The sequence below is a fragment of the Dendrobium catenatum genome, unplaced genomic scaffold (genome assembly GCF_001605985.2).
Source record: "Dendrobium catenatum unplaced genomic scaffold, ASM160598v2 fragScaff_scaffold_853, whole genome shotgun sequence".
NCBI classification, from domain to species: Eukaryota; Viridiplantae; Streptophyta; class Magnoliopsida; order Asparagales; family Orchidaceae; genus Dendrobium; species Dendrobium catenatum.
Genome location: NW_021319315.1, coordinates 2,337,541 through 2,359,476, shown reverse-complemented (window position 1 = coordinate 2,359,476; position 21,936 = coordinate 2,337,541). Strand labels below are relative to the sequence as shown.

The window sequence follows — 21,936 nt, the reverse complement described above, 5'->3', positions numbered from 1 at the left end:
GTATTTTTGTAATAATATTTGCTTAAGTTGAGATTTACTTTCAACATAGCTTTCATCAAAATATTTAAAACATAGCTTTCATCAAAATATTTAAAAATGTCATTTAGTCATTTGAACTTTGTCACCTATATACCCATTTGCTGATAAAGGATTGTTCAAATATGAACTTTTAGAGTTGTCACGAGCAGTGACCTTAAGAGTTTGTATTTTTATAATAATTGTTTTTTAATAAAATACAATGGTGATCTAATGCAAATTTAAAAAATCAAACATCATCTTAGTTTTTGCAACCATTTATTCATTCATTAAAATAAGATTTGAAAATAATTCTTCCAGGTAAGCTATTTAAAATTTATTACTATTATATCTCTCATAAGATTCAAGTCTTGTCAACTCCGATCCTAACGAGGAGAACCATACTTCAACTATAGAACTTACAACTTTATCCTATAAATAAAATGACCTGCTCAAGAGTATCATGTAATGATAAGTTTGATTTTTAAAAGAGAGTTTGTAAAATTTCTAGAGAGATAATAAGGTCATTTTTTAGACTGTTTGCACACTTCTCGATGGGAGGTCAAACTTAAATTTATTTTATTTTGACCCATGCAACATTCTCAAACTTTAAATTCAAAATTTTGATGAATTTAGTTGTATCATATGCAAGATTATTGATTTTGATGGTTCGATATATTGCACACATCTTTTGATAGTGCATTCGTGTAGTGCACTTGTATACTTCTTAGTGCACTTACAAAATGCATTTGTAAGTTTCTTGATGTGCTTATGTGATGCACTTGAATACTTGCATAATCATGTGTGTTTACACAGTGTGTTTGTACATAAAAAATTGTCGTAATGTACAATTAGTCAACACATGGATAAAATCAATTTTGGTTTTGATGCATCCTCCACACTTTGTCAAAATGGTTATGTAGCCCATGACACACAACAATGCAACACCTTCTCATTTGGAAAAAAATTCATTCACGAGAGTGCATTGTTCATTCATAGGATGCACTACTTGTTAACAGGATGAACTATTTGTTCACTAGGCATCTACGAGCTCCTTTTTTAATAATTAGCATGTGTCACTTCGGACACTCATACACACCTGTGGCATGCAACAGGTTTGACCGTTATTTTTTGTTTGGAAATGATTCACAAGAACACAATAATTTGAGATGTATAAAAGTCTCATTCACAAGACTTTGCATTTTGAGTTTATTATTACTTGCATTCTTCCCACAGAAGGGGATAAAGGCTGTCTTTCGTTGTATTACTCGCATTCTATTCGCTTGTGCGTATGTTATGAATCTAGTTCAAGTGTCACGAATAGAAATCTCTTGAACGCATGTGACTTATATTTTATTTAGCTAGGGCCCACAGATAATCATTTTTTCAGCTATAAATAGAAGCCCTTTTTAGTTTGCTTTTGTTCTCAGTCATTGTATTCATCCTTAAATTTTTTGAGTGTTCAAGCGATTTCTAGGAGCAAAGGGGAAATTTTGTTCATGCTTGTTGGTGAGTTCATTACATATCCCTTGTAAGTCCTATTTCAGTTCAAGTCTTATCTTTATTTATCACTACAAAAGTAGCATTTCAAGTGTTCACATTTTTCATAATACGAGTTTCTATATATTATTTTTTTATTTTTAATTACATTTTGTTTGCGAGTCACTTTCATGTTGCTCTTTTCAAGTCCTTAGTTGACTAAGAAGTTCGGTGGCCTCTTGTTTCAAATTTATAGATTGTAACGTCCATGGAGAGATATTTCAAACAATCATCAAATTCAAATGCATCAAAAACTGTAGATGAGAATAACAATGAAGATTGTATTTATAATGAAAACTCTTTCAGAATATGAATAGTAGATGTTATAAATTGTAAGTTGTTTATTATCTTATATTTAATATTATACCTTTCTAGATAATAATTGAAAAAAAAAAATATTTAAAACTGTCTATGCCAGTCCCAAGCTCAGAAGAAAAATGTTGAGGGAAAATTTAAACAAAAAATAATTTAAGTCCCCCTAAATAAATTTTCTGGCTCCACCACTGGTTGTAAGAAACTTGATGTCTAACTTTTTTAATAGAAAAAAATTAATAATGTCCAAAACACTTTAAAAAGTAATCTACTTAACCTCACAATTGTTCTACAATAGCTTTTACAGGTACCCACAACCACCCCAGGAAATATCCTAAATAGCTCCTTGAACAAAAATCTTTATAAAGTCCATAATAGATTTTCCCTTAGTGAAAAATAAAGATATGGCAATGATATTCCATAATGGAGAAAAAAAGAAAGAATAACAGACATTTGCTAACAAAGCCCGATTGGCTATTAATTATTATTCCATTTGAACTTCGTCGAATGCATTTCTAGATGCTTTACTCATTTCATAAAACTCTAAACAAATTGCCAGAACCACAATGTGAAAAAGATAAGAATTTCATCATTTCACTTTAAACAAAGGAAGGCTGGAGAAAAAGGTAACATACCTTCATCTTCCTTTTCTCTTCTGTGAAGATGTAGGCATCTGACTCAGCTTGCCTTCTCTCAGCAATATGAAGAGCTTCTATGAAGTCAAGAACTAACTTTACGTCATCAGACTTTTTGTTATCATCAGAGCTGGCCGTGAAAGCCTTCAATTAAAAAATCAAATGAAATGGCAATTTATAATGAAGTAACAAAATGAAATTGAATGGACACAATGATATGTAATGGTAAACGTTCTTGCCATGAAATAACCTCTTTATCTTGAAAGAACGTAGTAATTGCATCAGTTCCCTCTGTTTTCTTATAACCATTGGAACTCCCGTCCTCAATTAGCAGAGAATAAGTTTCTGCAAGCGATTTTTCTTCCGTTCTTTCAGTATCTTGTGGAACCTAAAGGAGGGTGCCATAGCAAAATTTTAATTCGGACAAGAATGCTTAAAAAAAGCATTTTTAAGCATTTTCCGAAGGTAAAACATGCTTAATTTTACTGACAAATTAATTGAACCATATTGGATCAAGTAGAATTTTTTGTATTTCTCGGTTTAATAGTTCGACCAATTATAGTTTTAATCTTCCTAAATAAAGTTGGGCTAATAAGTCTTGTTATACCCATATGTTGTATTATAGGAGAAATACAAATTTCACAGATGCCCTTGTTTCCCTTTTTATGATAACACGGAAAAATTATTTTCAGGATTAAAATCTCAAACTAGTTGGTGGAGGAAAAGAATTCCAGTTAGAAATCAGCCCTAACATTCTCTGTTTTGATTAAGTTCTATTGAATAGTTCCATGGATGCAACGAAAGGAAAAAAAGAGCATAAAAACTTAACAAAGAAAATCATGCTTGCTTTATGCTAGATGGCCTGGTGATGCAGGACTACGTAAATGCAATGTTATGAGTTTCGCTTAGGCCTTGCACAACTCGTTGATTAGAATAAGTTTGGATTAAAATTACTAGCAATTATCCACGGCGAATCAAACAATGAGGAAGTTAATATTGCATAGGCTAAATTACATGCGCCGAAATTTGAACATTCAAGAATAATCAAGAAAATAACAACAACACAGAATAGTAGCTTCCAATGTAATCCCTAATCTAACAATGAGATCTAGGATGCATAGAAAGCGCACTCAATTCCTAACATTTACTAAGCTTTAGCGAGAGCATTGGGAGGAGACTTTGCGACTACAATCACACCGTTGAGAATTTAGACTTAAAGAAATAAGATGCAAGTGTAAGAGAAAACCTTTGCTAAGGAGCGGTGGAGATTCGTCATTCGATGCCTTCAACGTCTTCGTCCATGGCTTCTTCCAAATGTTGATCTCAAAACCTGAAATTGTGTTCAGGTTTGGCTCCAAAATTCTGAGAAAATTCTCAGATTTTTTTATGTAGGAGAAGGTGTTTGGAAGAAGAGAATTCAATACTTTCAATGCTTGGGCCTAAGGTGAGGAAGTGGGGCTGGAGAGAGGGGAAGAGAAGGCGTCAAGTGGGCGGGAAGCTGACGGGATTGAGGGATAGGGAGGAATTTTATTTCCTAATGCCAAGTTCTGATTTAGGAAATAGTTTAAGACATGGGCTGTAGGAAATTGACGTTCAAAGTATGAGAGGGAAATTGAATTTATTTCCAATAGTGGGAGTTGGGTGAATAAGAAATAAATCCTAATTATCCCTATGGGAGCCGTTGGCAAAAAAAGGTGATAGGGGCAATTAATGAGAGGATTTATGATCTCCTAATTTGGCTTGAGGCTTTAGGAAAGTATTTAGTCAAATCCAATTTGAATTAGAATTTGAAAATAGATATGAATTAAAACTTTCCCTTTTTATGATAACACGGAAAAATTATTTTCAGGATTAAAATCTCAAACTAGTTGGTGGAGGAAAAGAATTCCAGTTAGAAATCAGCCCTAACATTCTCTGTTTTGATTAAGTTCTATTGAATAGTTCCATGGATGCAACGAAAGGAAAAAAAGAGCATAAAAACTTAACAAAGAAAATCAAGCTTGCTTTATGCTAGATGGCCTGGTTTGATGAGGTGCTAGAGACTCTAGCATTATCCACAAAGAAAATGTAGCCCTAGAAAAGGGCAATTCTAAAATCAAGACCGTATCAAAATATAAAATAAATGGCTGGGATATATAATTGCATATTAAGTTAAGCCAAGAAATAAATCAAGTTAACTCAATGCAGTGAAATCAATTTCCTCATTTGAACACTATTTAAGAACTAAAAATATAAAGATACCACTTAGGTTGGGTTTAAATTTTTAACTTGGTCTACAACTCTTAAGTTGCATCCCACACTAATTTATCCAGTTTGGAGATTACAAGCTTGATCAAGTTGCAATTGTCAGAACTTGTTCTTATGTAGGAGAGCAACAGTAGAATGATAGATCGAAGAATGAAGTGGATTGAAAGAGTGGTGGGTGAACTTCGAATTCTAGTAGTTTTCTTAAACCCAGAAAAGTATTCAATACCGTATATTACCTTCCTCCCCGTCCATCCTCCTACTCCAAGCAAAAAATAAGTTAAAACTAGCTTCTGTCACACAGGACAGCAAAGCACAAAAATCAGAAACAAATGGAAAAAACAACTAAAAGGTTTTTACTACTTAAAACAGATACTATTCAAATCAGGTGATAAGCTTTGGCGGAATCATCAACGATTTGGATGCATATCACAAGATCGATGGCCCAGATTGCAACAGGCTGCTGCATCAATAGTCCATTTCTTCAGAAGAACTCAGAATCAGAGTTCAATTCACCAATTTTCGCAGCATCAATAGGATGGTACTCAAAAATGTCTTTCACATTAAAAGTTTTGAAAGTTTCATGTGCTTAGGAAGATCAATAATGTAAGCATTGTCACTTTTTTTTTCTTGGAAATGAACCATTCTTCTTAGCTTGTAATTTGTGGATGCGCCTATGGGATAGAGGTGTTTGTTGACGTGAACTATAACTAAATCTCCTTCCTTAAAGACCTTTTTTGCGATGATAGAGAGTTGGCTGCAGTTTATACTTTTCATTTAAATCGATCAATTTTTTATTTAACTTATAGTGTGGTTGTGTCAAACGTCCTCCCAAATCTTCAGCCTTTCGGTTGTGTTGCCAGGGCATCAGCTCAATACGATCAACTATGGCATTAAGTGTCTTTGTATGCATAATGGAAGTGGTTGAAGATCCAATAGAGCCGTTAACCATACTATTGATAAAGAACACAACTTGTGCAAGAGCTTGGTCCCATATCTTTGGTCAAACACCTGTTATGATGTAAATCATGGATTCCAAGATGCAATTAACAACAGGCATCTGCTCGTTGGTTTGTGTGTGATTGTTGCCACTCAGTTTTTTTTTTTTTCTTTTTAAATAGTTGCTACTCATAGATAGAGCAGTATCAACTTTCCTAGAAAGCACATGCTATAAGCAACTTATAAAATTAACATTGTGATCGGAGGTGATAGTCCTTGGAATACCAAGTAAACAAACAATTTCTTAGAAGAAGAGATTCACAATATTTTCCGCATCCGTTAATTTCCAGCAAGAAATGGAATGAGCCATCTACAAAAACCTATCAGCAATGACAAAGGAAGAGTCCGTTCAATGCGCGAATGGTAAATTCCAAATGAAAGCCATTCTTTACATCTTCCTAAATGTTATCCAAAACCAAAAACAAACCATAAAAAACAAATATTTTGATATTGAACATTTGCAGCTTGACAAACACCGCACTTTTGTACAAAATTGGTAATGTCTCCCTTCATTTGTAATTAACAGAATCGCTCCTAGACAACCACTATAGTTTTTAACGTCCACCGTGTGTTATGACCCACCCGCACATAAGTCTTTGATGATAAAGTCGCACAAAGATGCATGAGGAATGCAAAGTTAGTTTCCTTTGAAGAAGAAACTTTGTTGAATGCGAAGTCTCCCACACTAGCATGTTGTTGTCAAGCCTTCTATAATATCCATCGTCAGGAATTCAGATAAATACTCATTAATGAATGTTAATTTTAATATGATTTGCAATTATAAGCCTTAGAATATTTAATAGGGTTGTAAGTAGCCAAGGTTTTAGTTGGAAAAGTGAAAATGCAAGCAGGGAAAATTGCTTTGCAGGCGCTGCGATGCCAAGTTTGATAGCTCCGCGGCATTGAGCTCTCGGGAAAATAGAAAAAAATAGGAAATGTTTGCACTGCAACACCGCGACGCCGAGTTTTGGGTAGAGAAATTCTAGAAGATACTTTGAGAGTGTAGTGGCGCTGTCGTAGTGCTAGGTCAGAATATTGTTTTTAAAATATTAAAATATCTAAATCTATTTTGTCAAACCCATTTGAACCCCAACCATCTTGCCGGAGAAGGGAAGAAAAAGGGGGAGGAGAAGAGGTGAGAGAAAGAGAGGTAGGCAACTCATGCTCTATTTTTTATTTCAATTCCAAAATGTTTATAAAAAGATATGCTTATAAATATATTATTCTTGAGTTTGGAAAAAATTTCACTGCATAACTTTTAGTATATTATTACATACTCTTTTCTTGACAATTTAATTATAAGAATACTAAATTTTACAAGTTAGTTTGCTCTGTATGAATTTCTATAATTTCTGGATAAATATGGCACTTTTGAACCTCAATATAGCTGGTAAAGTGTGTCAAATTAGCATTTTACATATTCTCTGTAAAATTAGTAGAATTTTAGGAAATTTGAATATGCATCCGAAATTGGGGTTTCTTATATAAAACCCAGTATTTCAATTCCAAAATATTTATAAAAAGATATGATTATAAATGTATTTTTTCTTGAGTTTGAAAAAAAGTTTCACTACATAACTTTTAGTATATTGTTACGCACTCTGTTTTTGACAATTTGACTATAAGAATACTAAATTTTACAGTTTGGTTTGCTCTGTATGAATTTCTAAATTTTTGGATAAATATGGCACTTCTGAACCTCAGTATAGCTAGCAAAGTGTGTCAAATTAGCATTTTACATATCCTCTGTAAAATTAATAAAATTATGGGAAATTTGAATATTCATCTGAAATTGGGGTTTCTTATATTAAACCCAATATTTTATATACATGTTTTAGTTCCTCAGTCATATATTGCATTGCATCATATGTGAAAAGGTTAGGAATGAGCATATACGTGGCATAATACTTAGGTGGATGAGTGGATTTACTCTTAGAGATAGAAAATGAAATGAGCATATAGGTGAAAAGGTTGGAGTAGCTCCAATAGAAGATAAGATTAGAGAGAGTCGCCTTAGATGGTTTGGTCACATAAAACGGATGCCTTCCGATGACCCGGTTAGGAAAGTAGATATATTAGAATTGACTTATCTTAAGAAAGGTAGAGATAGGCCTAAAAAGACTTAGTTAGAAAATATTAGAAATGACATTTCTTTATTAGATTTAAATGAGAATTTAACTTTTAACATGACACAATGGAGAAAAAAATCCATATAGCCGACCCCAAATAATGGGAAAAGGCTTGATTTTATTGTTGTTGTTGTTGTACTCTACGATTTTGTCGTACTAGATCAAATATGAATATAAATGCAGAAATGCATATGTATTAATGTCCACTTATAAAACTCTTATTTATCACCTCCCACCTGCTTGAGGTAGGTGCAGAGCAGAGCCAGAAAGAATATAATATATTCCAACACAAAATCATCTCAGAGCCACAACATAACAAAATACATAATAGAGATACATTTGCATTGGGCTCAAAAATAGAATTCAAAGTGCACTTTTATTTCCATAATAGAGTTCCAGTACGCCAAAATTGTAGAGTAAACAAAAAATTTATTTTTTATGTTTAATTTAATTATGACTTGTGAATTGAAGGAACTCTGATATGGGGAAAGGGTTAACCTAATGAGATTTTGATGAGGACATCGACAGACGCTACCGACATGTTTATCGACGAAGGAATCGCAAATCTACGGCTACGATTTAGCGCCTCTACTTTTGATACATTTTTCATGTTATGTTTATTTAGTTATTTATTGTTTTCTGCATTTACCCCTTTGGGAAATTGTCTTGTTATTGTAGCCCAAAGGGTGATTTCGTACTTTTCATTTTCATGATTGGAGACCTATATATAGTGGTCTAATGTGTTGTAATTCTCTTGATGAATGATATGATAGTTTACTTTCTTCTTCTTCTTCTTGTGAGTGCACTAGAGAGAAGGGAGAGCCCAACGAGTGGGCAAACGCAATACCCACCAATCACCGGAAAAGTCCGTGGCTCGTGGTTTTCTTTTTCGTTCCCTATTCTAGTTCTGTTATCTCCCACCGGCTCCTCATCATCTTTCCACCTTCATCCCGCAACCAAAATATCTCCCCTTGATCCCATCAAGTCTCCTTTCCAAACCTCCACCCGCCGGCCTAAGCTATTGGCCACCTCACCCGACGCCAAACCGCCTTTGATCCACCTTGACCGTCGGCCCCCCTCCATATCCCACATCATTCTGTTGATTTCAATCATCATAATGACTCCATAATTTGGTTCTTACATTTAAGGGAGAAGTTAGAAAATTTTGAAATTAAAAAATTTTCCATATTTACAAAATTCTAAATAAGGAAAGTTTTCGAATTTGAATTCAATCCAAATTTCATTTAAAGCGGAATTATTATTTTCCCTCCTAATAGACCTCAACTTGTTTGGAAAGTGTTTAATCTACTTAATTCCCTCCCCTCTCCCTCTTAATGCCGCCGGCCACCTATAGGGGAAATCCACTCTTGGCTTCCTAATGAGGCTCCTCCCATAATTAATTTAATTTTCAAATTTCAAATTAGTTCCCTCCCATACTCAAAATCTGAAATTACTTTCAGATTTGGATTAAACCTCACCCTCACCTTAACCTAACCTAAGCTTCTTCCTTGCACACCCCTCTTGGGAACCTTGGTTGGCTAATGAAACTTGAAGCCAAGAGAAGAAGACAACCTCTCCTCCCAGACTCGTCATTGGTGCATGGCCGATCCTGAAATCGACCACGGATTCATATCGACGAGGAAGGACGGATATCCTTGGATCCCCGTTCTTTGACGTTTTCTTTGGCAACGACGAAACTGTTGAAGGGTACATCGACCGCATCATGTACCAATTGACATTGTCGATTGAAGAGCACATTCCACCAAGTTGTTGGATCATCGTCGGCCACCCACCGCCTCCTCCACCACCAGCTACCGCTCCGTCAACGAAGGTCCTCGGCGCCGTCTTTCTAGTGGTAAAGTCCTTCGTATGGTTCATTTTTCTCCGCTAAAGCCTACGAGCGATTGAGTGAGAAGGTACTCAAGGTGAACCTCTCGTTGTTAAGAGTTGGATTATGTTATGCATACTTAGCATTTACTATTGGTCTTGAGTTTGATTGGATTGTTTGGTTAATCTCACTTCTTTGGCCTAAGCAAGTTGATTACTTTAGATTCTTAATTCTTTTTTATGTGCAAGCAATAAATTTTCATTAGCAAAGTTTCAATCAATTGTTCCTTTTAATTTCGCAAGTAACTCCTAGTGGTATCACATCAGATTTATACTCATTCAGATGTTTAAAATATTTCAGGCAAAGGTAAAAGTCCCGTTAAGTAAATTGAGTCTGATAAGGAGCAGGAAGTCTGATTTTGTAGTTCAAAATATATTTAAGCCTTTTATTGCAATTATTGTATTATGAACTATGTTATTTAAGTATTTTGGAGGAAATATTCTACATGCGCATTTTAGATGTTTATTTTATACTATTTGGATGATTAGATGGCTCTAAAGAAATAAAAAATTGGATTGAGAATTAATAAATGAAAAAAAGAATGTAGGATAAATTCCTCATTTAGGTCTTGGGGTATTATAAAGTGGTATCACCGCAACGGTTCGGAGGAATTGAATCAATACTAGAGTCGTCGGAAATGATTTGTAAGTTAGGGAAGAGAATGTTAGGTAGTTTGATGCTAATTTCTATAAGAGTAATTGTAAGTCATTGAGCTTGTTATATTGAACTCTTTCGTTTTGAATACTGTGAAGTGTTGTTGTGAATGGATTTTCAAGATCCTGAAGCAACCGATCGGCAAAGTTCTTTGTTCCAGAGCTGCTATAATTCATAATACTGCAAAAGCAATAACCCCGGATTCAATGATGCAGTTGGTTGGGCTAGTGACATAATTAATGGGAGAAGGGCAATGTAAGATGTTGGGTGTGAGGGAAGAAAATATAGATCATCATTTGCAGTTATTCTTGAGATTGAAATATCCTCATTTTTATGGAGATGTAGATCATCAGGCTGCAGAAGATTAGTTGTTGAGGTTAGACAAAATCTTTTAATAACATGCAGTGTCCTGAGGGTTGGAAAGTGTCATTGGCGATTTTTTTTTTTTAATGGAAAAGCTTAGCGCTGGTGGATAGGCCAGCAAAGAGAATTTTTTAAAGCAAGACATACTAAAATTTCTTAAGAAGAATTCATGGAAACTTTTAGATTAGTTTGCACCGCCATCTACGGGTAGCATATGCAAGAACAATTCTTAAGGCTGATTCAGGGAAGCAAATCTGTAATGCAATATGAAATAGAATTTACAGTTTTGGTCAGGTACACTCCTCAATTAGTGAATACGTCAGAATAGAAATGTTATCATTTTCTGAGAGGATTGAGGGGTAGCCTAAGGCATCTACTGGTGTCTTTTTATATTTAAGATTTCTTTGAGTTAGTGGAGCAAGATAGGTTAGTGAAAAATAATCTACAGCTAATCAACAAATATGGGATGTAAGCAGGAAAAGATTTGGAGGAGAGCCATGTAGGAGTGGAGTTAGTTGAAAGAAGCCCAAGTTTGGTGGTGTTGGAGAGTCCAAGAAGAAAGGCTTTGCAATTTCTATGAGTGCAAGTATCCCTGTCTATTAGTAATGTTCCGTTGTGTGGATAGTTGGTAGGAGTCATTATGGCAGATGTTATCGCTACACAGGCCAATGTTTTCCATTGTGGCCAATCTGATTAAAAGGTGGCTCAGTACCCCAAAATGTACTAGAAGGTAGATTTAAGGCAAAAGGAAGTTAGAGGCAAACGTCAATAATAGCTCCATCCAAAGCTATTAGCAAGGGATCAACAGCGTGTAGCGAGAGCAAATTCAATGGAAGGCCGTCAAGAGTGCAAAAGGATTCTACAACAGTTGGTAGTGCCCCTTCAGTTCAACCTAAAGTATATATTTTGAATCAGCATGACGCAAAGAAGCTCCATACGTGATAATAAAGCATGACATGTTTCTTAGCAACCTTGTAATATTCTTTTTTATTTCGGTGTCAATCTGTTAGATTGGTCATTGGACCGGTCCAACCTAGATTGGCTCAATTTTATCAGAGGCGGAACAAGAGTTCCGCCACCATGAGTTCCACCCCTCCTCCAGACGGCTTGAATGAAGGAATTAATGTGGTTTATGAGGGAAAATTCAGAGGGGCTGTTTATAGATGATTTTTTTATTGTATGCTTTAAGAAGGAAATTTTTCTAAGGTTAGTATATCTTGTATTTGTTGAAATTTGGAGAGTTTTTAGGTTTTTGTTGGGCTCCAACCACCGGCTAGAGATTTGGAGAGCCAGATCCTCCTCTCCAATTGAGGATCCATTATATATTGCCTTGTTTGTTTCTTCCCTCTTTCATCTATTACAAAGTTACCCTTGCTATTCCTCTTGTTCTAGTTGTGATTTGTGTTGGAGATTGCTAAAATTTAATTTCAACCAAGTATTATCTTGAGTTATACAAGCACTTCCTATCACAATCATTCCTTTAGTCAACTTGCTTGTTTTTCTCTTCTTCATTGCACAAAAGCCAAATCCTTGTCTAACATTAAAGTTTTTTAGGAGTGGCTATAAGAATGTTTAAACACTTTATCTAAGGAAAACAATATATATATATATATGATTTATAGAGAGAACATTTTTAATTTTTTGAAGGAACTTCTCCAATAATTTGAGACATCTCTTAAATACTTTACTCCATAAGAGGGAAAATTATAATTTAAATTGATCAATGAAGTGCATGGATAAAGACAAGTTGCATATTAAAACAATTTCTACCTAGAGGATAAACTTCAAAACCAAGCAAACAGTGATGACACAATGGTAATTAATCCTAAATCTTGCATGGATTGCTTCCATATAAAGGAAGACAATCTGATAGTCTGTTCACTACACATTAGAACATTTAAAAAGAAAATTGAATAAGTTTCGCTTAGAAAGATTGCAGAAGAGATCTTTGTCATGGTTTGAAATTGTATGATTAGAGGTTTGTCTCAATACAATTTAAGAAAAAGGCAATGAGACATACACCTCACCTTTCCCCTCAGTGGACGTGAGGCATGCTCAGCACAATTTTGAAGACGTAAGCTTCAAAAATTAAGGTCTAGGCAATTTTAAAATTTTAATTTATAAACTTTATATATATAATTAAACATATTTAATATAAATAAACTAAAACAAACTTGAGAAGAACGTCATAACCTCAAACACAGCCACACGCAGAAGATCCTCAGCCCACCCCAGATCTTGTTGTCTTGTTGTCACTACTGTGCCACCTCTGTTACTGCATTATCCCAATTAATTACAATAATGGTTCTAATGAAAACCCTCTAAGTTATGAGAGTTGGGGAGAATTTTGCATTCATAAAATATGACATAATATTCTTGTAAGAAAAATATACCTTTTAGATCGCAGAGATCGTAAAATTATTCCAAGTTAAAGTCTATGTACCCAACACTGCTTATTAGTTTTGGACTTTAAGATGAAGGGTCAGAGCATGAAAAATATAGTATATCATTGTAGTAGGATTAGATGGTGACATTTAAAGAACTCTAACAAAAATATTTTTGATAGTAAGATTCACGATCTTAAGATTTTGTCGGTGTATGAGGAAGCTAATGTTATGTGGGAAATAGTAGCTTGTATATTAAGAATGTTGCAAAGGAAGTGCTTGGAGTATCAAAAGGAAATGCTCCTAATAGTAAATATAGTTGGTGGTGAAATTAAAATGTGAAATAAAAGATCAAAAATAAGAAGCTCTATTATAAAAATTAATTTAGAAGTAAAAATTCTAAAAATTGGGAAAGATATAAAGTTTCCCATAAGGAGCCTAAGAAAGCATTCTGCAATGCAATAACTTTAACTTTTAATGATTTACATAATAGATTAGATACTAAAGATGGCAAAAAATATATGTATAAGCTAGCCAAACAAAGAGATAGGTGTAGTAAGGATTTAGTTCAAGTGAAGTGCATTAAGAATGAAGATCCAAAAGTATTTTTTTAGAAGATGATATTGAACAAAAGTGGATGAGATATTTTGCTAAGATTTTCAATGAATATTGTAAAAATACAATTGACTATCGTGACCTTAACACTATAAATGAAAATAGAGATTTTTACTTTTATTGGCGTATTACTAAAACTGAAGTTAGAGAGGTTTTAAATAAATGAAGTGTGGAAAAATTATTGGACCTGATGATATTCCAATAGAGGTGTGGAAATAGTTACAAGATGAAGGAATTTATTGGCTTACTAAAATTTTTAATATTATTTTGAATGCTAAAAAGATGTCAAATGTGTGGAGAATGAGTGTGTTGATTCCTATCTTTAAAAATAAAGGTGATGCACAAGTTTGTGCAAATTATAAAGGAATTAATTTGATGTGTCATACTTTAAAACTATGGGAGAGAGTTATGGAGCATATGTTACGACGTGATACTAATGTTTCTCAAAAATAATTTGGATTCATGCCAGGTAGGTTTACTATGAAAGCCATACATTTATTGAGAGGTTTGATGGAGAAGTATAGAGAGAAAAAGGAAGATCTTTATATGATATTTATTGATTTAGAGAAAGCGTATGATAAAGTTTCAAAAAAAAAGTGCTATGGAGAGTTCTAAAAAAGAAAGGGATTAGTAATGTTTATAATCAATTCATTAGGGATATGTATGTTGGAGTTGTTATTTGTGTTCAAACATAAGGTGGTTTGAGCAAGTATTTTCCAATTTCAATTGGATTTCATCAAGGATCAACCTTAAGCCCATATCTTTTTGTTATAGTCATGAATGTTCTTACTAGAGATTTGCAAGAGGATGTTCCTTGGTGTATGTTTTTTGTTGACGATATTCTTCTTGTTGATAAGATTAAAGAGAGTTGAAGGTAAACTTGAATTATGGAGGTCAACCTTAGAGTCTAAAGGTTTTCGTTTGAGTATATCTAAAACCAAATACATGGAGTGTAATTTAGTAGTAATAGATCTAGTGGGGGGTTTGTCACTGTAACCGATCAAGTCGTTAATAAGAGTACACGTTTTAGATATCTTGGGTCTATTGTTCAGAGTGATGGTAAAATATATGGGAATATTATTAGTAGAATTCAAGTTGGATAGATGAAGTCTAGGAAAGCATCGGGCTTGTTGTATGATAGAAAAGCACCACTCAAACTTAAGGAAAAATTCTATGAGTGTTGCAGAGATGAGGATGCTTAGGTGGATGAGTGGCTTTACTCTTAGAGACAGAATACAAAATGAGCATTACGTGAAAAGGATAGAGTAACTCAAGTGACAGATAAGATTAGAGAGAGTTTCCTTAGATGGTTTGATCACATAAAACAACAGCCTTTCGAGATGTATTAGATTTAACTTACGTTAAGAAAGGTAGAGGTAGACCTAAAAAAACTTGGTTAGAAAATATTAAAAATACCCTTTATTTATTAGATCTAAATGAGAAATTTGACTCTTAATCTAACAAAATGGAGAAAAATGATTCATGTAGCCAACCCTATGTAGCGGGATAAAGCCTTGATGTTGTTGTTGTTGTTGTTGTACTAAACTAGGAGTAGGAGAGACAATTTATTTAGCAATGGTTATAGCATTGTATGACTTTAATAGCCTTAATTTGATTTTATGATATTAATTTAAATTTAATGTTGGTATGGTATTTATTATTTCATATTTTTATTAATTTAATGGTTTAATTCTTAGGCTTAAAATTTAATAGTTTCATTCTTAGGCTTACACCTCAAGGCTTTTGTCTCGTCTCACGAAATGAAAACTCCACAATACTCGATTGTGCAATTTCAAAGACTAATCTCTAAAGAGATCAATTATAGTCATACAAAAGGTAGAATATTGGGCGGCAAAATTATTGGCTGTTTTGCATTCATTGCGCAGACTGATTATGAGTTATCACACATATGCTAAGATAATAGGTTGATACCCATCAACATTATAAAAATAAATAAAAATAAAAATCTCAGTTGGCACGGCAAGGCTGCACAAGATCTCAGGATAGTTCTGATAAATGCAAAATATCTAAGAGAGTAAAGATATACTACATAAGAGCCCTCTGTGGTATTGGGCCTACTTCAAGAGTATGATCGATCAGAACAAGTCCGAAAAGCTTTTTAGGATGTTTTTTCCTTGGCGGAGAAGTTTTTCTGCTGTCGGCTATTGTTTCTTTTAAATGGCCACGGAACTGCCTTCAAAAACAGCAAACTAATCAAGTCAGATCTCTAGCTGGGTTCTCATGGCCTCAAGTGACAAGTTTTCTAGGACTTCTACTCTGAGATAAAGTAGACCTAATTTGAAAGCATAAGCATGATACAATAGATCCTTAAATTCAAGACTTCGCATAATCAATCTGAAGGCTGAATAAAAAGAAAATTTTTTATGATTGCAAGCTATTCTAGGCCTACTAGAAGAGAGTTATTGGATGTTGAACAAATTTTACAGCAAAAGGACTGCATAAATTGACCGATCTGATTTGGACAACAAAAGGTGCTAATAGTTTGGGTTTCTGGATTATAACATAAAATTCCTACAGGAGCAAAAGACAATAGAACTGTGCTTAAACTTATCTCATCTTCAATAACAATATTTAAGTATAGCTTTCATCAAAATTATTATGCTTCTTATGAGCAAAGCAGCAAATTCTTCTCACTAAATCATAGCTAATATGTAGTAGTCGTTTCGAGACATTTTCAATTCCAAATGGATGATCAAATGCCCTATCACATCTCAGTCCAATCTTAGAGTAGATTCTGAGCCATCAGAAATGCTGCACTGGAATTTTCACGTCAATACCAATGGTTTATTGGCACGGTAATATAGCAACTAAAAACAGAACATGTCAAACAACAACAAAATAGCAAACTAAAAGATTCTGAAACTTAGCCTGCAGCTTTCGACACTTAGTTCAGGATTAAAAAAAAAAACACGTGCTAAAGAAACAGCCTTGTCAGACTTTACCAAGTTCAAGGAGCACAAACAGGTTGTTCCTTTGCTTAGGTTTTTTACTGGAGGCAAGTTTTGCAAGTCCTAGAAGGAACGAAATGAATTTGCAAATAGAGTTCTGGAATGGTACAGATGCATGCAGCCACAATATAATTAACTTTAGGTGCCAATCTTTCTTTTTCCCAAAGAATCGTTTCTGCTAAACTAATAAATGAAATAATGTAATGGTACAAAAACAAAAGAACAAGCATATATCAACAAGCAGAATAGATAAGGACAAGAAATTTTCAATTGAATAACTCAAAATTATTATACCTTCTGCACTTTGGTCGAGGTATCTTGATAAAAATCAGAAACCTTTGCGTCAGCATCTTTTAAATGATGAAGTGATCTATCAACTAAATCTTCCATCTGTTCCATGGAACCCTCAGTTGTCCTACTTTCTTCTTGGTTGGAGTTAATAAATGTTATGCTTCTATCCTTGTTTAATAATTCTTTAGATGGCTCTTCAGAACTCAATGCTTTCTCCACAGGAGCTGCTGTAGCATTCTCAACAGAAATTGATATCTCCTCTTCTCTGTAAGGGGCTGATTCCTCCTTTATGGGTACTGTTTCTGGAATTCCAGTATTGACCCTAAAGTCACCACCATTATTGGTTTCACTTGGTTCGACATTTTCTGCATTTGGTTTCACTTGGCTTGTGATTTCGCTGCTTCGAAAGATTTCTTTGTCAGCTGAATGCAGGATTTCTTTGTCAGCTGGAAGCTTAGAATCCGTAGTCGCTTTGACAGTGTCTAGGTTGCTAGTTCTAAGAAAAGAATTATCATCCTTAACTTGAAGTTTAACGTAGCCAGTTTGATATGCAGCTATCACTGCAGCTCCAACAACTACACTGCCTAGGATGAGTTTGGGTGCATTATTTGATGATCTAGAAGTGTCATCTTCAGGAGCAGGCTTCTGGTTTGCTTTTTTTGGAGATGAACTTGAAAATTCATGTCTCGAAGAAAGGGAAAAAGGAGGCTATTTAAAAGAATTAAAAAAAAAAAAAGTTAATCCATGTCCACGTGATCTATAAGCAGGTAAATTTATTAAGAAAGGTAGATATATGTTCAACAATCAAGAAAACCGGATGTAAGATAAGATTTTGAATACTTGACATAATTAAGAAATAAAACATTCCATTTAATTCTCCTAGAAAAAAGGCAGACTGATTAGTTATTGATAGGCTTTTATAAATACAAGAGAGCATAATATTTCTAATTTATTTTTATTGTAAACATTAAATGTTATAATAAAATAGATAATTTGGATTTCATGGGCCATGATCCATGAGTTTGGCATATCAATCTCTTCTCAAAGAACTAATTATTAGTTTTTGCAATAATATCAATGCTTCAAGGCAACTTCTGGGTTACATATGACTCAAGTAGAAGAATAAACAGTAAAAAGAAGGAATTATGAATGACAAACTTCTTACAGGTCCATGAAGAAACATCTAGAGAGGGAGCATCTACGTGTAACAGTTAGGTTGCCCTATAGTGATAAGAAAGACATAGGTTTCCTGGAAACGGCTTGTCAACTAAAACACATTGCAGTCATCATTTACCTCACGAACAAAGTGCGCCTCTTTTTATTAGGATAAGAATATAAAACAGAGCAGTAGTTTTCGACTACTAACCTGTAAACATGCAGGGAAGTGCATAGGGCTTCTTGCCAATAGGGATTTGAGAAGGGTTGATGTCAGTAGTTTGACAAAGTATGATAGCTATCAAATGCTATGGCTAACTTTAAAAGTTTCCCTCTGGTAAATAAGCAATTGTTGATCATTCAGTTAGTCCTCAACTAAACTGAATGATAAGTCGTGTTCTTTTTGTTTGTGGTTCTTTTTGTTTGTGTTAAATATTGACCCATATAAGTTTAGTGCCAACACTTAATAATATTAAGCATGTCCCAACACTTTCATTTCATGGATTTCAAAAATCCAAATTAAAAAACTAACTTTAAAATCCTTTAAGCTTATTCCTCCCTTCAAAAAAAGTCAATAATTATGAATTTCATATCACTTTTATTTGGACTCAATTTACTGTTAGGCCTGTAATTTTGTGTCTCGAAACATTTATAAATAAAGTATACAGTGCGAATTTGCATTGCTTTATAAATAATAAGTCGCCTGGGAAATTCCAATTCCAAATTTATAGCTTTCACTAACTTAGAACCAAATTAGTTCAAGAAAGATGATAAGATAAATAGCTTTTTTAAATAATTGAATTAATTATTCTTCATTGAATAGTCTAAAAAATAATTTTGACTGCTTTTAGTTGTAGCAAAAGGCCTCGCATAAGAAGCTGTCTCCAACGAATACATAGAAGCATCTCCAGAAAGATGAAAAAAGTGGACTTATAGCTGTCTTTATATAACCTTTTGTCCACTATGATTTTAGCATATTGCCATACACACTAAGAAACCCTACAATTTAAACAATAAAATAAAATTCTACTAGTAAAATCAGTATGTACATCCCTATATCCTTCCCTGTCAAATAACAAGTCCATGAACCTATAGATCAATTTGATGCAATATCCTCTATCATCTTTTTTGCTGATTCCAGGTTCACTAAAATAGAACAAAGATAATCAATAGTAATTCACTAATTCTAGCCAAATAACTATTTAGTCATAAAACTGGTTGCTTGTTTATGTCAGCTCTCAAGCTTTATGATCTGCCTATAATACAAACAATGGTGGTCATCGTGAAAATACTGCAAGAAACTATTGCAACTAGACAAGTGTCCGCTCTACTATTATAACTCGTCAAGAACTGGTTCTGAAATCCGGACTTCATTCTTCTCCATTATATCAAGAAAGAAAAAATTTTCTAACCACAGCTTATAATAACTTCTCCTACCAAATACATTTAACCACCGTTCCAGGAAAGTACTTGCAACCACTTCTTTCCTCAACAAAATGAGGAGTTTAAAGAAAAACAAACTGGTAAATGCAGTAGATGAATCTATAAGGGAAAAAGAAATGCCTGCCCCAGGCCTGCTCTGTGCCGCCTCCCAAGAGCTTGACCGGACGAAAGCCTCCAAATGCACCTGCAGGAAATTTAATTCAAGATAAACAAAAATGGGAAACATAAAAATCATGTCTAAAATATCTGATCGTAATCCAAAATTTTCGATAACGAAGCTGCCAGATACAGAACCAACTCTGAAAAACCTTTAAAGAAAATCGTAGAACAGGTTTAAATAAAATGGCCGATGAGAAGGAAAAAAGAAAGATGAAGTTGTTCCCAAAGAAAGTCGATAAAGGGAAAGTTACAAAGGGGTGTTGAAAACCTTCGAATCATTGCGGCAAACGATCCACTGACTCCGAAAAGAATAACGAAGAAAACTTTTCCTGCCTCTTACTTTCGTTGCTCGATCCCTCCTCCTCCAACAAACTCTACCGGAGTCGGAGTCGGAGTCTCTCGCGGCCTCCTGAGTCGGTTCGAATAGAAGTTATTCTAACCTTCTAGGGGAATATAAAGAAGGCTTCGTTAAAATTCAGATTCCATGGATCGGGCCAATGGACCTGCGGCTTCGGTTTGGCGCTTGGGCTAGACCTTTGACGCATGTGGGCCTAGGGATGTAAGTGAGCCCTAAAAAGCTTTTGGATGGTTTTTTCTTTCTATTTTCTAAAATAATTTTTAGTATAAAAATAAAAATAGAAAAAAAATCGTGATAAAAAAATTATCATGAATAAAGTCTCCGGAATTTTTTAGTAAAAATTTACTTTAAAAAAATTATCTTAAATTGAGTCTGTCTTCTCGTGAGCCTACACATATCCAGCTACAAATTAAAATGTAAAATTTAGCTTATCTATTATATGAGTTTGAGCTCATGCTCAAGCTTAATCCGGCTTTGCTCATCGGTTTATCCAGCCAACTCCATTATATTAGCCAAACTAATCATTCTTTGTCTAAATTCAAAATAAGAATTTGTGCTTCAAAAATAAGCCAATTTTGACCTTTTTATCCAAGCACTTGAGTTGAGCTCGAACCACATATCTTTTACTCGAGTCAAACTCAAGCTCGGCAAATGAGAGCCTTTAAGCCAATTCATAAACCAACAAATTAAAACTATGGCTATACATTGAGCTAGTCACAATTGCTCACGTAAGGATATATGTTCATATACTTGCACTTGATTTTGGGATACATTTGAATAAACTAATTAACCTTTTAGAATTTATGGGATATATGTTTGGTGGCCAATTCATAAACCAACTGTCGTCAGACTTTAACCCGGCCGCCGAGTGACACCAGACTTCCACTCAGCTTCCAATTATTATTGAACTTTCACTCCACAATAGTCTTTACGACTTCCATTGCCCGACGACTACAGTCCTTACAATCACAGTCACTCGACTATGGTCTTTCTGACATTTGTCTCCCATCAATTACTATCCTTTTGACCTTCATTGTCAGGCAACAGTCTTTCCAACCTCCGTCGCCCTCTGATTATGGTCCTTCCGACCTTCGTCGCCCTCCGACTACGATCCTTTCGACTTTCATCGCCTGACAACGATCTTTTCGACCTTCGTCACCTGCCGACTACTATCCTTCCAACCACCGTCACTCGACTATAATCTTTCTGACCTTCGTCGACTGCCGACTATGGTCCTTCTGAACTATGTCTCATAACAACAGTATTTTTGAACTTCGTCGTCTGCTGACTATGATCCTTCTAACATCCGTCGATAAACAATAGTCTTTCCAACCTTCGTCGCTCGTCAACTACGGTCCTTCGGACCACTGTCACTCGACTACGATTTTTTCGACATTCATCGTCTGCTGACTACGGTCCTTTCGACCTTCATCGCCTAACAATGGTCTTTCTGACCTCCGTCGTCATGCCGACTACGGTTCTTTCGACCACCGTTACCCAAATACGATCTTTCCAACCTCTGTCGCCAGTCGACTATGGTATTGCCGACCAAACGAACATATCAATTCTGATTCTTCCAATTTTCACCATGTAATGCACTATGTATGATGTATATTTGCTACGTCAAACCACGACATTCCCCTTGTAATTAATTACAAACAATAGTTGATTCATTCAAATTGGGCAAGTCCCAGTGATTTTTTCCCCTTTTTAAGGGTATTCCACGTAAAAAATTCTGATGTCTCTTATGAAAGCTACACTATCTCTCTTATCTGATTATGTGC

At 34.6% G+C, this 21,936-nt stretch overlaps 1 protein-coding gene across 1 annotated transcript in view; it reads right to left on the bottom strand.

Annotated features, from left to right (window-relative positions):
* The window catches only part of LOC110110367, a 44,049-nt gene extending 23,810 nt beyond the window's left edge, over nucleotides 1–20,239 (bottom strand). Inside the window, exons 1-5 of the mRNA XM_020841797.2 lie at nucleotides 20,063–20,239; nucleotides 19,756–19,819; nucleotides 17,041–17,745; nucleotides 2,752–2,889; nucleotides 2,502–2,645 (exon numbers count right to left, since the gene is read on the bottom strand). Coding sequence (XP_020697456.1) covers nucleotides 2,502–2,645; nucleotides 2,752–2,889; nucleotides 17,041–17,745; nucleotides 19,756–19,819; nucleotides 20,063–20,073 — 1,062 coding nt within the window. The 5' untranslated portion in view covers nucleotides 20,074–20,239. The remainder of the gene's footprint in view (nucleotides 1–2,501; nucleotides 2,646–2,751; nucleotides 2,890–17,040; nucleotides 17,746–19,755; nucleotides 19,820–20,062) is intronic.
* Between the last annotated feature and the right edge of the window lie 1,697 nt (nucleotides 20,240–21,936).